The sequence below is a fragment of the Ambystoma mexicanum genome, chromosome 3q (genome assembly GCF_040938575.1).
Source record: "Ambystoma mexicanum isolate Mex_15411 chromosome 3q, UKY_AmexF1_1, whole genome shotgun sequence".
Lineage (NCBI taxonomy): Eukaryota > Metazoa > Chordata > Amphibia > Caudata > Ambystomatidae > Ambystoma > Ambystoma mexicanum.
In genome coordinates, this window is record NC_090926.1 from 223,127,820 (window position 1) to 223,144,705 (window position 16,886).

At 43.2% G+C, this 16,886-nt stretch overlaps 1 protein-coding gene across 2 annotated transcripts in view; it reads left to right on the forward strand.

Annotated features, from left to right (window-relative positions):
* Positions 1-16,886, forward strand: part of KIF5A (kinesin family member 5A) — a 902,746-nt gene that overhangs the window by 467,247 nt on the left and 418,613 nt on the right. For both annotated transcript variants that reach the window (XM_069653594.1, XM_069653595.1), the window contains exon 11: positions 5,710-5,858. In XM_069653594.1, the coding sequence (XP_069509695.1) occupies positions 5,710-5,858 (149 nt within the window). The remainder of the gene's footprint in view (positions 1-5,709; positions 5,859-16,886) is intronic.

A 16,886-nucleotide genomic window follows, 5' to 3' on the forward strand; every position in this document is an offset into this window, starting at 1 on the left:
CCCACCTTCTTTTTCCATGGTGGCCATGTTTGTAAAGGATTTTCCCTCGTTCAACGGGACACGTGCGGAAAATCCTTTTTTTTACCACCCCGGGTTACCTCTTTGGTAACCCAGGGTGCTAGTGGCCTTAACCCCCTATCCAGCCTGCTGGATCAGGAGTTAACAGCAAATTGTCTCAGCATTCTAAGGGCTGTTAATAACTTGCCACTATCCTGTGTGAATTTGATCCACTAAAGAACAGCACACTTTCAATATGTATACCATTTATGCCATATCTTTGAATTTAGGTCCACTAAGTAGCAGCATGTATTCAACATCTATACACATCTTTGCGTTCCGATCCACTAAGTAATTACAAGTATTGAACATTATACCATATCTTTGAATTTAGATCCACCACGTAAAAACATGCATTCAACATTCATACCATATCGTTGAATTTAGGTCCGATAAGTAACAGCATGTATTCAACATTTGTACCATATATTTGCATTTTGATCCACTAAGTAACCGCATGTATTCAAATGTATACCATGGGAAACAAGATCCCCAAGGAGTAACCCATGACCCCTAACTTAATCTTAGCCAACCGTAGTGTGGGGGATGGCGCCCCAATCACCCATGTCCACATACAGCTAGTCCACAGAGGAATCCTAGGTAGGTAAGGACCCCACATGGGATGGGCACAGAGTGACCAGAACCCTCTAACCCAAACATCACCAACCCAGGGCAGGGGAACACTCCCACAACCTCCCACAACCTCCCAGCAATGACTGGCCAATACTCCACATGCCTTGAAAAAGACCCCTGAGGGTTGAAACACCTGTCGGTTAACGTCTAACAATAAATATAACACCAACAGTTGTTTCCAATCCTGTTTTATTGCAACAACAATTACTTATTGAATAACTCAGCGCTCAGGTGAACAGGGCTGAAGCTCCTATTCTCTAACTTAACACTTGGGAGAACGAAGAGCACTTTCTCATTGGAACCACATCAGCAGCAGAAGGGTACATTTATGAAGGTACAAGATCAAGTGCAATGATCTACCTATTCTATTGCCCCCCAACTACATTGTGTCTCCATCTCACTCTTTGTGGAACACCTCCATATTCCTTCCACCCTAGTATTTGCATTCTGTCATACTTAGAACCAGATGTGTTGTTATGTCACTGTGTTGAGGAAAGCTCGTGCAGCTGGTGCATATTTCGTTATGCTGTAGAGTTCAGCCAAGTTTAAACAAAGCAAAATCAATCACTTAGGGTCCACTAAGTTGGCATGTGTTTGTGATGTTTTTTCATTCCATAGTAAAAACGTGTGGTACACAATTCAACAAATGTTTAATGGCATAAGCACTTCTTCTGGAATATACACAGGTGTTGCTGGTAAGTGGTCCAATACTGCATTTTAGAGCAGGTCTTATTTTGTCCAGTCCAAGGTCTCCTTGTTGCTCCTATTGCCAGTGTGGCACACTCTACTACAAAATATCAGTATTAAGTTCCACACTTCACTGCCCCTCAAAACCTGTTTTGATTCTCCTGCTCCACGAGCCCTATCAGGGTGTTGAGTCTCATGCACTTCTGTTAGTACCCTGTGTTGAGGCTCCCCCTGAATCTCTCATCCTGGTTTTTGAAGTTTACTCTCCATTGCTTTTGCTCTGGTGTTGAACACTTCTTTCCAGTGTCCCTATACAAGAGCCATTCACTTTAATCTAGCATACTGATTGACAATTACCAGTTTGCATGCACTAAAAAAGCCATTGAAAATCACACTGTTTCTTGGGTACCTGCCCGTCTTGCCACAGCCATTTCACTGCATTTGGTGAATGTACATTTTGCTGCATTGTTGTGGCATTTTTTTAGGGGGTGGGGAGTTTAGGATACTCTGCAGTAGCACCTGGAGCATTCCAAGTGCCAGATGGAATTACCAAGAAATTATTTCAGACCCAAATAACCAAACAGACTCAAAGGATATGGCAAAATATTACTTTATTATCAGCTCAATAAAGTAGGGGAACCTTGTGAACAAACAGATTGCAGCTCATTCACTCTCAATCCATTTCAGTTACACAAAAGTTTTTATACCTCAATATACGTCAGCTATGATGTCATCCTACGTGGCAAATAGTAAAACCCCATAGAAAGGAGGGATTGGTTAGGGGAACATACATACCTATACTTCATTTTGGTGTTAGTAGCCTTGAACTACCTCTAGCTACATATAATACAGATGAATAGCAGAATAACAGCAGTGGATTGGCTTCTGTAACAATTTATAGTCCATCATTATGTAGGCCCTCATGATTGGTTGCCATTCTCTCCATAACTTGGACATTCAGCTCTCTAGCAGCAAGTAAGCACAACAAAGCCCAGGTGCGGGTAACAACGTCAGACCGCTGCCCACTTGGCCAACTAGCCTATCATCTCTCATCAGTTAGGCCCTAAACCAAGGCTTCTTCTTTGCAGTTGACCTTGGTGACTGTTCTCTTCCTCAGGACTTTTAAGGTGTGAGACAGGCATGGTATCAAGAGGGACACAGACTCAAAAGCAACAGTTCGAAAACCTTTATGAAAGACTTTGCTGGGTTGGTGTAGTGCCAAACTGGCCCTAATTTTAAAGGGGTTGTTCCCTCAACTGATGTTTCTAAGAGCCGTCAATGTTCAAAAGTCCAAAACCAAAGTCTGTCTGTGTCAAATCCTATGCTTGCAATCACTCACCTCTTCTTAAAGAAAAAATAGTGGCTCAAAAAGAAATGTAAATCACAACTAGTTTCAGGTGGCCTTATCATCATGTGTAGTTCTGCCAGTTTCAGGAAATAGATAGTTCAAAACATAAAGGGTTGCTTTTGTACCTTTCACATAAGGCTATTGCAGCAATTAAAGTTCACAATGTCTCTGGGTCACCTGGGGTCTCTTTCCCAAGCTCTACTGTATCCAGTTCCAAACAAAAAGACACAGTTCTGGTCAGGCCTCTCAGGGTTCCCTTCCCCAAGTCTAGGCCTCTCCTGCAAAAGTGCAAAATGTTTCTGCGGGCCTCTCAGGGTTCCCTTCCCAAGCTTAGACCCCTCTGATCTCAAACAAATGTTCACACAGTTCCTTCTAAGGGGCAGTGTTGGAGACTTTCGTAAACGCTGAGCTTTTGCTCCTTCCCTGCACGACCACTCTGGCTTCTGACCCCTCTCCTCGTGCTTTGAATCTTTTCTTCTGTCTTGTTTCACTTCCCCTTTCTTTCCATTTTGCAGTACACTCCTGCACTTCTTTCTCATTGCTGTGCTTCTTGCATACTCCTCTTGCTTAGTTGTGCCCCTGGCACACTCTTTTCAATTTGCCCTGCACCCTTCCACTTTCTTTTACTTACAATTGGGTAGTTTGCACCCCCTCTTTACACTCTTTCTGTCCTTTGGGTCGCTTGCAAGCTCTCCCCTGCTTTCGGGTTGTTCACGCCCTCTGTTTGCTTTCCTTCAACCTTCAAATGCACTCTTTCTGTTTTTCGGGTCGCTCGCACCCTCTCTTCTGCTTTTGGGCCGCTTGCGCCCTCTCTGCTTTCCTTCAACTTTAAATGCACTTGTTCTGTCTTTTGAGCCGCTTGCACCCTCTCTTCTGCTTTTTGGTCACTTGCACCCTCTCAAATCTCTGCTCCTGCTCCATCCACACGCGTGCCACTGGTTTTCTCTCTGTCTCTCCTGCTATGAAACTCACCCAGATAACGCGGCACTGGCGGGCAGCTTCTTTGGGTTCTGTGGGTCGAGGTCATGGTCTCACCACCTGCCCCTACGCCATCCCTGGGACCAGCACACATGCCAGGGGAATGAGCACTGACCTGGACACGGCCAATAATTAGCAACTGGCCTCACTCCGGCTCCATGGAGACAGGGCTCCCTCGCCACGCTGCAACCCTCCAGCCACATAGGGTCAGCATTCCGGTGTCCGCTCTCCTCCAGACTTTCCAGGCTTCTCGTACTGTAGCCTCCACATTCCAACCAGCAACCCCAGCTCGCTCCTCTTCTCTAGCAGAACCACAGGGTCAAGTGGAGTCAGGTGTGAATGGTTAAGGTAAACAGCCTGACCTTGCCTGACTCTATTAGTGGGACAGCCTAGTGGTGTAATGTGGTAGGCTTCTCGTTGCTCCTCACTGATATGTCTATGGGTAATTTTTACTGCCCCTGATCACATCTCCCGTGTCCCTGTACATGTTGGAAATGGGGAGGGGGATGGAATGGGATTTAAAATATCCCATAAAAGCTGAGGGAGAGGGTTTTGATGTACAATGGAAAAAGGGGAAATACCAAGACTTGCCTTTAGGCATTCTCCTCCAAATTACCCATGATCCTCCACTCAGGTTATCCTCCCTCGCTGGTCCACTCCCAGGGTCGGGATCCAAAAGCGATGGCCGTTCCCTGGTCACCTGAATGGAGGATCCCGGGGGAGTTGGTGGGAGAATACCATCAGGTTTCTCACAGAGGGTACATCGCTATCTTCGACTGGAGCTTTATGAATAGGCCTTGTTATCCAGTCTTTCACCACGTGTGAGGAGACCACACTTTTGTCCATTCTGACCTTTTATTTAGTGCTATTTGATTCAATTCTACTGGGTTCTATTACTCATGTTGGCCTCTGGAGACCAGGTTGCTCCGTCTTGCATATGCTTTCTGCATCTTTGTTCAATACTTGGCACTTGCAAATGGTCACTCCTTTACCTAATCTAAGAGAAATATATTGTGTGTATGTAGCTTATCCTCTTCAAATTCACTTTTGTGTCTTGCAATTATTTCTTGATGTGGCATCCTTGATCCCAAGCCAAACAGATATTCTTTGTTCTTTCCACAAAGCTGTTTTCCAGCACCTGTCAGATTCTGCAGCCCCAGTCTCTCTCCTTCAGGCCTCTTGCTTATTATTTATACAGAGTCAACATCCATCTTTTCATCATGGCTGCTTTACCCGTGTAATATTTTCTTACTGGAACAAGCTTATATATGCCTCATCTACCTTCCGCTTCTGTGTCTACACATCTACTGCATCTCTTCTCACTTATCTTCTCAGTGTATATGATTGCTTCATATTTGCATGTTCAGTTACTTTGTTCCTTCAGTCATATCTTTATTCTTTAAGTAATCTCATATTGTTTCAGTATATCCTCATGTCTCCTCTTTATAACGTCACTTTACTCTTGTCAGATTTCACTTGTCACTCTTCCATGTTCAGTGGTGTCTGCAGACTTCCTTCTACTACATCAGTACAACGGTACATTCGGTACGGTTGTCTGAGTGCATAACGCCTTTCATATCTTCGTTGCAGTATTGGGACTATACAAGGTGTCATGCACAGTGCCGTTTTGTTGTTCTTCTAATATGACAGAGTTGAGGGGGTGGGCACTAGAGATGACATGTTCATCTGCCTCTCTACAGTAGATTTATTTTTCATGTTTAAGGTGGTGGGAAGTGGGGCAGTGGTGGGGGTCATAAACAATGCAGCACAATTTGCAGGGAAATAGCCAGCACAGTGAAATGTCCCTGATCCTTTTCTTATTCCCCATTGCTTGCTATATGATTGGCATCATGATTTTCAGTGCTTTTTAATTACCTTCCTGTGAAGGCTCTATAAACTAGAAGAAGTCTATGGTCTACTCTTTTAAGTAACACATATGAAGTGGTGATAGGACGAGGGGCATATAGTGGTATTTTATAGGATAACACATCTACTGTGAATTTCAGGGCAAAGACAATTAAGAACACAGCATCTGTCAACCTGGAGCTGACTGCCGAGCAGTGGAAGAAGAAGTACGAAAAGGAGAAGGAGAAGAACAAGACCATGAAAGAGGCCATGCAGAAGCTGGAGGCCGAACTGAATCGCTGGCGAAATGGTAAGGGCAAACCTTGATCTGAATGCATGTGCAGCTTACAATAATTCAGACCAATAGAAGAGGCACTGTTTGGACCTGTGGAGGTTGCAGGGGACTGGTGGGGGGGTCACCATTGTGTGTTACTTAAATGGAGCTCTGTGGCACATATGCAAGCCTACAAGTAGCAATTCAGAAACCAATCATACTCAATTGGAGCCATTGTAGTGTCACTCTACTAGTGGGATACTGTTGGAACCATGGCTCTAGGGTGGACTCTGGGAGAGTCTACTTGCCCCTCAGTAACTGGTCCATTCCCCCATCCTACAGGCTCTGCCTTAAATTGTATTAGCGGTCTCTGTCTTGTGCTTGAGAGGTATCATGCTATATTTTCTGGAGTGCTGATCGGTCATGACTACCCATATAGGCCTATTGCAATAAGTGCCTCCTTATGTTGATAGTCATCATTCGGACTACTTCCATTTACTGGATATGACAGACGTTGTATTAAATGTCTTCCTTTTTTTGAGGATATGTTCGTCCATTTTTGCAGTTTTAGGCTATGATTTAGTCAGGTTTATTCATACTCTAATGATAATTGATACTAGTCCAAATGAATTGCATGTGTTAGTGCAATTTTTAGAAATGTGTTAAAAAAGTATTAGAAAGAAAAATCCCACCTTTAATATTGTTTTTGTAAAAACATTTTAAATAAATGTGCAAGTAAAAACATATTTGTAAATAACATTAGTTCAGAATGGTATCAAGTTACAATCTCACAAAAATAAGTGGCGTGCAGAATGTTTATTCTTACAAAATCAAGGTGAACAGAAGTCGTTCGCCTTTAACATTCGTGGAAATCTTGAAATTCATTTAAAAACTGATGAAACCCCCCTTGAATTTGTCATTGTTAATTGTTAATCAAACCAGAAATTCTGAAAAATACTTCAAAAATGGTGATCCAGGTAGATTCCAGCACAAAAAGATAAAACTGTTTTCTGAAAATAATGTAATTTTAAAAACCTCTATTCCAGTTGTGAATAATTAACCACAATCAGTTAAAAACATAAAATGAACAAACAACAATGACAAACAAGGGGGAGAATTCTAAAATGCTGGAAATTTGAATTCCTCCTTAAGACAAACAAATCCTGCTGCAATAACAGAACTGCCGCTTTATGAGTGCTAATATGCATCAATCAAGATCCCAACTGTTTAAAACAAAATATCCAGCTTTCAGTGTGCCAGTTAGATTATGAGGGTTTTTTTTAAGTATTTTATAAACCTATTGATATTTCTTTAGAAACTGTATTTCAAAAATTATTTGTATTTTAGAATTGAAACACTACTAAATATTAATAGGATTCAATATATCGGACCATAGAAGTAAAATGAGTTGCTTTAAATCTATTGTCAATTTAAATTAATTAATAAAGCCTTTTCACAACAAAGATTTACCTCTACTATTACAAGAATATATTTAAATCCTGTTTTCAACAACACGTTTAAAGCAGATGCTGATAGGATAGCTTCTGGGCATTCTTGCTCCTTGTGCACTGTTTGATTCATCCCTGCCTGTAAAATAACTTCTTGGTGCCGATAGATCAAATGCCCTTTGGTGAAACCTTAAGAGCAATGGTACACTCTCCCAAGTAGGCAAGGATTTACTGCTGTCCAGCGGGTATATCAATATCCAAATTGCGAGACACACAATCTGGAGTTTGAAATATTGATTCATTAGAATATTAATGCACAGCAACATTGACAGCATATTTCAGTTATTTCTACATCCCAAGCCCTTTCCTCTGAATTCTTAAAAACACATGTTAAGATGGGGTGTCCAAAAGGCAGGACCGATCCCAAGCTCTGTCTTACTTGTGCTATCCATCTTCTCTCCTGCGAGTCTTTTTGGTAACTTAGTCTGGAGCAGACAAGCACAGTCTCTCATTTTTCTGAAATTCCCACCCCATGCATTGTCTCTGGTGGTCGGTTGTGGTGTCAGACCTGGAACCAACTGGTTTCCAGCTATCATACAAGGTGTCGTACTGGTGCTGCGTACTTGTTCTTCCGGACTGGTGCTGAGATGAATAAGCCAGAATGCTGAGGAAAAAAAGGATGTCAACCCAGGACCCCCCTGAATGAATACAGTAAAAGTCCTGAGCCAACCCCCCTTGCCATAGGATGGCACTTCCCTGATTAGCGTGATGTAGGGGCAGTGCAAGCACAGACAGGGAAGGCGCACAGGCAGGGAAGGCCTACAGATCACAGTAGGCCATGAACAGGTTGTGAAGTAATCAATGCAGGCTAAGCAGCAGCAGGTTGTAGACAGACACAGAAAAAGGCTTGGGGATTCCAACCAGGGAGAGGCACAGAACACAAGAATAAAGGACAAACAACCCAAGCACAGCAAGAGGGGTAATGAAGGACAGGGGTGTTGCTATGTCTTGAAAATATCTGGGGTTACGATAATGTTGAGACTGTCGGGACTCAGGGCTATCTAGCCTTTTGGTTGTAGCCCCTGAGTCTCTATCCGGGGCTACAAACAAAAGACCAGGGGCTATAGCCCCACCAGATCCCCTTTAGCAACGCCTCTGATGAAGGAGAAGGAGCAGACAGGGTGACCACAAGAGGTAGAACATAAAGCAGGAGGATGGGAAGAAAGCAAGACCAGGGAAACAGAAAAAGGATCCAGAAGCGAAGCACGGTTCAGGGGACAAACCGCATTGAGATGCAGTGAACCAGCAACAAACAAGGGCTGATAGGGCCACAGGGTGAAAGAGAGGCTTGAAAGGCAAGCTTATGCAGCTGCAACACCATGAGCACTGCGCATGCGTGGAGCTGTGAACGAGGACGCACGTGTATGCATCGTCCATCAAAAATGGCCACACCCATCAGCCTACGTACCGATGAGATCCACGGCAGGCACCAGTGTGGTCAGAGCTGCCAAGCTTAGACCCGAGGAAGCTGCCTAGGAAAGGTGAGTGGCCTAACACTAGCGCCGACCAGCACACACCTTGCAGACAGTTTCTGGGCCACTCTTAGGTGCGCTGAGTCCCCTATGACACTTTACTAAATCACTACGATTCACCTAAAGCACTGGGAAAAGATTTGTGGACATCCTTCAAGGGACCTCATTAACTTTGTCACCCGTAAGAAAAAAAGACAGATGAGTGACCTTCTTTTCTCTACTGTACTTTGCTGTGGAGAGTTGTTTCAACAGGCCATCAGCCCCTGGAGGGACTTTAGTCCTAGGTCTGTACCCCATCATATGCCTCGTTCATCGAAGGCAACGGCATCATGTCAAGGTGGAACTTCAGTAGTAAGGCCTAGTACATCACAACAGAGAATTCTCTGAATGGCCTAATGCTATTTTCCTCTGCCCTAAGGTGCCCTCGCAAGCTAAGGCAATGACTCCAATTACCAGGCATTGCCCCAATGTCACTTAGAGTTACACGCCTGAAGCTTGCTTGTATCAGAGGTGCTGTGTGAATAGTCTAAGGGCATCACTTAGGAACCTAAGCCTGGGGAACATCCAAGGGTTTGTTAGAGTATTTCTCTGGGACTAGACCTGAGGTGTCTGTAAATCCACCATCAAGGTATTCCCCATAGGCCTACTTCACATCAGTCATGTAGAGTTTGGTGAAACAAAGTCCTCTTTGTTTTGCCGACTAAAACATCTGCTCTTCCTATTCACATAACATAGAGTTGCTCAAGGCCTTGAGATGTGGGTTTCCCAAAATATGTGTTACTTTAACACTCCTTTTGAATTAGTGTTTTTATCTCATGTCTGACCTTATCTTGCTAACCTTTGTTGGCTTCCTATTCTTCACAGATTTGCATTATTTTGCTTTCTTACACCTTCCTACCTTTCTGATATTATACTGCACTAGCTATCCGTAAGTTCGTCCATGTACTCAAGTCTTCCTGTCCTGTCAGCGCACTCCCTGTGCTTCTTCCCACTTCTGTTTGTTTTAGTCATGCCTCCTGAATTACGGAATGCTTTACCTTTAAATATAAGTTTATGCACCACTTTATCATTGTTAAAAAACACTTAAAATAAAATGTGTTGACTATTGTTTTTCCATCTTTTGACTGACAATGTAATTAATATCTTTGGATTATTTGATTTTATTATGTTTCATTTTCATGTTAAAGTATGATTTCAATATTTCCGGACTATTATACATTGGTTATCTTTTTATGTACCATGCGTTGGATAAAAGTGCTACAGAAATCAAATAAATAAAACAAAGGAGGGAGAGAGTCACACTTCACTTAAGACTGAGTGGAGCAAACGGACCTCCAGACACCACAGGGCCTCTTTTTCCCTTCGAATGTATGGTGGAAATGGTAATGGGCGCTCAGCTCTTACTTCAGCAGAAAGAATTTAGAAATGTGAAGTCAAACCGTACAGCAGATTCCAGCTACCATATTTAGGGGCTAACCCCCTTTATATGCAGGGTGTGGTTGGTGTCTATGTTTGGCAGATAACAATATAAACCAAGTTGATTGAATGATTTTGCTTTTACCTACCAGGGTAATTTTTTGTACACCCTGGTAATACCTAGCTCAGAGGAACAATTTGTTTCCTGCTAGGATATTTTCATCAATTGAGTTATTGAAAACTATCCAAATTGCTCCTTGATGAATATACCGCTCTTGGTGAACTTATGTATATACAATGAATGCTATGTTTTATGTCTTTTTCTTCTTCTGAGATTTTTCTTTAACTTGTGTAAAAAGTAATTCGAACAAGAAAATGTGTTTTGAATAATAAATGTATTGTTTGTACTCTTAGGACTTTTTTCTTTGGTTTTTGTTTCCGTGACTTTCTTTCAAAGCATATACCTTGTACTAATATGGAGATTCAACCAAAATAACTGACAGAGATTAGGACTGTCACTAGCATGGGTACCTCTTTTGGTTCTTCGTCTAAAACGTGGTTTAAAAATGTCTATGTGCCAGGACCTGAATCCCTTCCGTAATGTTGGCTGGTCTTTGTGCATTGCAAGCCTTGCATAATAGAGGGGTCAGGGATGCTGCCTCATTTTAACCAAGCTCAACCTTTTCCTCCTTACTTTTAGCTCACATCCATTCAGCTTCAGAACCTGGAACAGGTGAGGAGTGTGTCGAAGTCCGCCTAAACGTACTGGTGAATGGTGGCGTTGCTAAGGTGGGCAGGTGCCACCACAAGCCAGGTGGTAATGGGTCAGAGGTAGAGTGGGGAGGATCCCCACACCAAGCCACACCATGCCACACCAGAGTTCTTATCACATTGTCACCCTAGAAAAAACCATGTCCACTCCATTTTCAAGAATACATCCATCACAGGGGAATGGTTCGGCCCGCAGACCAGAATATAGAAACAAGCAACGAGGCGCTTAGCAATCAGGTATTCCAGCACCAAAAGGGGAAATGATGCAGCCAGCAAAAGAGACCATGGAACACAATGGAACCATCAAGTTTAATCTTGGGAATTTCAAGATGGCACAGCATGTCACAGAAGCCTATAAAACCTACTAGAGGCCATTACTTCATGAACCAATCACTGTCCCAAAAACAATAATCAGATAATGAGCGGAATTAGGACTCCTAAGAGGAATGGCCAATCCCAAGAGGAGATACAAAAGCACATGAGAAAGGACCAATTACTTCTTGGACCCGGAGGATGCAGATGTACCTGCTGATGCTGCCGTGATTCAAGGGGAGGCTGCTGGAAAGGAGTGTGCCTGGAAGGATTGCTGCCTGGAGCAAGGCAGTGAAAGCATAGAGATGCCTGCTGTCAATGCTGAACCCAAGGCCTACGAGCAAGGCCTACTGTTACTCCTGTGACCCAAAGCCTGAGTGAGAAAGGTGGACTGTGAAGGCTAAACCCAAGGCATAGGAGATAAGCCTGTTGTGAATGCTGTAACCTGAGACTTATAAGAGATGGCTTTTGTGAGTCCTGTAACCCAAGGCCTGTTGTGAATGCTGCAACCCCAGACCAATGAGAGAGGTCTACTACAAATCATGTACTCTTGATGCAAACGAAAACAGGCAAAGTGAGGACCCTGACACAAGGGAAGATAGAGGACAGAAGGTCCACGAGGGACCTGTTTTGAATCCTGAAGCCAAGGTCCTGGAGGAACCCGCTGTGAATATTTTTTCCTTATGTCAAGGTCCAGGTGGGAGCCTGCCTTCATTGAATTCCGAAATCCAAGGTTCTGGAAGGTAGTATGGGTGCAGAAATATATACACATCATTCACATTAGTTACCACCACACCCCTTTCTTTCTATTGCATAATAGACACAGAGAAAAGGACTGGGATATGGGAGCAAGCGCCTTTGACTATTTCTTCTAATCTGTCAAAAATTGTGCGTAATGAGGTAGTGTAACTATGTCTAGCAGTCCAAGAGTCACTGCAGTGAGTGACAAGTATTTACAGCACCCAGTTTCCAAGTTAAAAACACCAAAGAATGGTTTAAAAAACCGAACCCCAGAGTTTCTAGCACCTAGTCTATTAGATATGAGACATAATGCCATAAAGAGAATTAGCATAACTTCCTTTTCAAACAAAGGCCTGCCTTCATGTATCCTCTCTTTGGGTAAACACCCATCACCAAGAAAAAAAGGAAACATGGATACCCTACAGTGCTAGGTTAATACACTGAAAGTAACAGGGGCACACTGGAGCGGTCCAGGACCAGGAAACCATACATATTGCAAACAAAATGCAAAATGAGTACAGAAATCAAGAGGGGTGCTAAAAATGTATAAGCCATGGGAGCAAGAAAACACTGAAAAGCACATAAGCGGAGTATGTTGTTAAATTTAAGGGCCAATCGCCTCCCGCTGGCTTCTGTATGATTTAACTGGAATTCCATCAGACACCTTAATATGTCATCACTTTTGTATGTGATGATCCCTCAGAGGGGAACTTGACACACCTTTCACATTTCTGCCCTATTTTGAATCTCTCAAGGAACAAATATCTTATTCCAATACTGAAGGGTTGTCATTTAAGGTCACTGGTGCAAACAACTATTTATAGTAATTACCTTACATACTTCCTGCTTAGACTGTGTATTTATATATTGAAAAAGCATTATTTTCAAAGAGAAATTGTATTGTTAGTTATCTGTATCCATGTACCTTAAAGGCATTTTTTATTTTGTTAGATTCTATTTTATGATAGTCTTTTAATCATCTAAATAAAGATTTGTATTGACTTACACTGAAAAGCATATCAACATTAAAATGGAGCAATTCTGAACCACGAAGAGGGAACAAGGCGAAAGGAACGAGGAACCAGTAGCCAGAGTGCCGAAGCAATGCATCAGTGAACGCTGTACTATAGCTGATTAATGATCACGAGGCTCAGATGTAGTCAAATGATTGCACCGACCAGCCACAGGTATCCTAAAACCTCTGCCCATCCTTGCACCACAAGGGTAGTGATGATGCATGTTCAAGGCATTCTGGGAAACACAGTCCTGTGAGAAACCTGAAGGTATCCTCACACCTACTCCCCTTGGATCCTCTTCGCAGGTGGCCATCGCTTTTGGATCCTGAGCCTGGGGGTGGAGATGCGTGGGAGGATCACCTAGGTGGAGGAACCTTGGGGATTGGGGAGATGATGTCTGCAGGCGAGACATGGTATCCTCCTTTTCCTTGTAATAAAAACCTTACCCTCCCCCTACCTTTATAGGTTGTTGCCAATCACTTCCTTTAATTTCCGCTCAGTCATACCAATCTAGTACTGGGACTAGGAGGAGGAGACTAGGAGTGGTACACACTACCATGCAATTACACAACTGTGGTACTGAGACGAGAAAGAGGCCTGAAGACGGTTATGAGGGTCAAGCATGTGCAGAGAACACCAGTAATTAGGGTCAGGCAAATGGACTGAAGGGCTTGCACCTGCAAACTATTAATAGGTCACAAGTGCATAAAAGGAGGAGTCGACAGTCAGGAGGGGCAGACCAGCAGGAGAGAAACCGGGCCAGGAGGTGAAGGCCTGTGAGGAGAGAAATCATGCCCCTGGATTCTCTCATTGATGATTCCTGGGAAAAATTGAAAGGGATGTGGGAAGAGGATTTGGGTTGGATAATTTTGGGATGTTTGTACTGGATTGCGCATATGCATGGTTTGGGTTCGATTGATAATGCCATTTGTTGGGGATGCGGTAAGGAGCGGGGTACTCTTACACATATGTCTTGGGATTGTTCTAGGCCGAAGGAATTTTGGGGGGGTGTATTGGACAGAATAGACAAAGTACTTTCAATGAACTTTCCTAGAATGCCTTTGCAAGTCCTTTTGCTAGCCAATAGAGGATGATGTAAGATTGCTAAGCAGGATAGACAATCAACTGACAACGTGATAGTAGTGGCTGCAAAACAAATACTAAAATTGTGGAAAACAATGATAAAAACACGAGTGGAGAGTTGGGTGAGTGATGTGCAAGTATTGTCTGACTTTGAGAAGATTTTGTTTCAGAAACAAAATAAAGAAGATGATTATTTAGAACTCTGGTCACCTTTAAATGGTTTATATGGTGGGTGAGTGTTTAATGTGCCTGTGAAAAAGGTTGGGCAAAGGGATCCTGTTAGGGTGAGGGTATGGGTGTTTTTATGTTTGTCAGTGTTGTGTTGCCGTTTGGTGTGTTCTGCTGGTATTATATCTGAGGACAACGTGTATTATCGAGGACTGCCTTATAGTGCAGTCATTGTATTGTAAAGCTTGTATCATAGGATTCTTAGGATGTGTTAGTGTATTCATTGATTGATTCAGAAAGGAATTTTAATTCTGATGTTACATGAATGATCGTATTCATTAATTCTTATTGGGTGTATTGTGAAATTAATAAAAAGAAGTCACAAAAAAGAAGGCGGTTGCCGAGGAGAGTCTTGCCTGGAGGACAGGACGCCAGCAATTATCCAGGAGATACTGCGACACCTGGGCCCGAGCGGGCCATGAGAAGGTCAAAGCTGGCAGAGCCTCCTTGCACGGGGGCCCACTGCCGGAGCTGGGGGGCCTGGAAGAGATGCCAGTGCTGCGAGCTACCAGCAGCGTCCGGGTGAGTTACCGGCAACCCACAGATATATTTCCGAAATGTGAGTGCTGCTCGCAAAGCTACAGAGACATGTGCGTAGAGGACAGAATGAGGAGAGAAGACGCCCGGAGGAGCCGCCAAGGACCGGTGAGTTAAACAGAGGGAACACTCATACCTGGGCTCTCCTGGGGCTAGAACAGGGCACATTTTATTGCCGGATGAACAAAAATAGATGTGCAATCAAAAGTGAACCCAAAATGAGGGGTTGTATTGAACAATATGAGCAAGTTGAACTCTAAGTGAAGGAACGTGAATTAAGCATTTTTGAATACCGAACTAAAATAAAGCTTTGATAAGCCAACAAATGGAATGCATGCACGTATGAAGCACGCGTAATAAATACTGAAAGACAAGGAACAAATCTGATGGAATTAATTGAACAGCAAGTAATGAACATTACTGAAGAGTGTTAAAGTAAGGTGGTGAAGGAAAGTTAGCTTCAGGAAGTGAAGTGCATGAAAGAACACATTGTGGCAAAGCCAAGAGATTGGCAAAGAGAAAAGCACATTGTGGCAAAGCCAAGATACTAGCAAAGAGAAACCAAAGTGAATGTGAACCAGAACACAGGCGCAGTGACAGAGAAATGTGTGTGGGCAAGAAAGCTTAGGGTTATTGGTTGTGTGACCTGTAATGGGTGGACCGTGTGGTCCGACAACTGCACCTAGACCGCGGATACCCTGTCTATGAAAGCCAAGAAAAATATACAAACAACAAATCTTCACTTATGAAAGAGATTGCTGAAGTGACAACAGAAGAGACCAATCTGTGTAAACTATTAAGAAATCAGAAGGAGTGTCAAGTTGACCTGGAACTGGTGTTGAGTATTAAGAGACTGAAACAGAGTGTGAGTTGGCAAGCTAGACAAGCTAGACAAGCTGATGTCTTGGGGAAGGGAAACCTATGGACCTGTGAACTTTGTTGTCACCTTGTGGAATAGAACCATGAGGCCTTTTCAGAACTCTGTTGTCTTCTTGGGGAAAGGAACCCAGGACCCTTTTTGAACTGTGTTGTCTTCTTGGAGAAGGGAACCCTAAGATCCTGTTGGAACTGTGTTGTTTTCTTGGGGAAGGGAACCCCAAAACTTTGTGGAACTGCTTTGAACTTGGGGAAGGGGAGCTAGCAAGCAAGCCAAGAGCTGGAATAAGCGCAGAACTTTATTTTGGAACACTACTTATTTGTGTTGACATCGTTACACATTGTTTAGCTTTAGTTGTGAGGGCAAGTATAGGTTTTGGATACAGACAGACTTTGAAGTTGAACTTACTGACTCGGACTGTCCTTAGTTTCTTTAGGGAAATCCCACCTTCACATAGGGCAAGTTAGGCCTTACACCATCCTGACATTTAAGTTATTAAAAAGCATTTTGTTTGAACTTTGAATCTGTTGTCTGTGTCGTATTTCATGATACCTTCACAATCCTTAGAATTAAAGAGCATACCGGCAGTCACTCTTAGGCAGAATCATATGCAGTACTCTTTGGGAACACCACACACAATTAAGACTACAAGTGTAAGTACAAATTCACCTTTGGTACAAGCCCGTACTACACAGTAAAGTGGTAGCGATGGCTGAGCAGCTAGACTTATCTCAAGAGTAAAGTGAGCAGTACATTTCTCTTTCTATGCTCCTGGAAGATGTTTAAGATCAGCCGACAGGGGCACCTTGAACACCCCTGGGGCTAAGTCTGCATTTAGGCAAGGCAAATCCTTCCCGGTGAAAGCAGTAGACCTCTGGAACAAGCTGCCGATAGCATTACGGCTTGAAGCAAATTACCAGAGTTTCAGGAAATCGCTAAAAACTTAATTGTTTCAATGAGCAATAGAGTCCCGATCTCTAGGATATCTACCCATCTTAATGAGGAGAATTACGTATTTAGATTTCCTTTGTTCCTGCGCCCTCATGCCCGCGGGCTACCGGCACGTAATAAGCAAGCACACAACATAACATAACATACAAGAG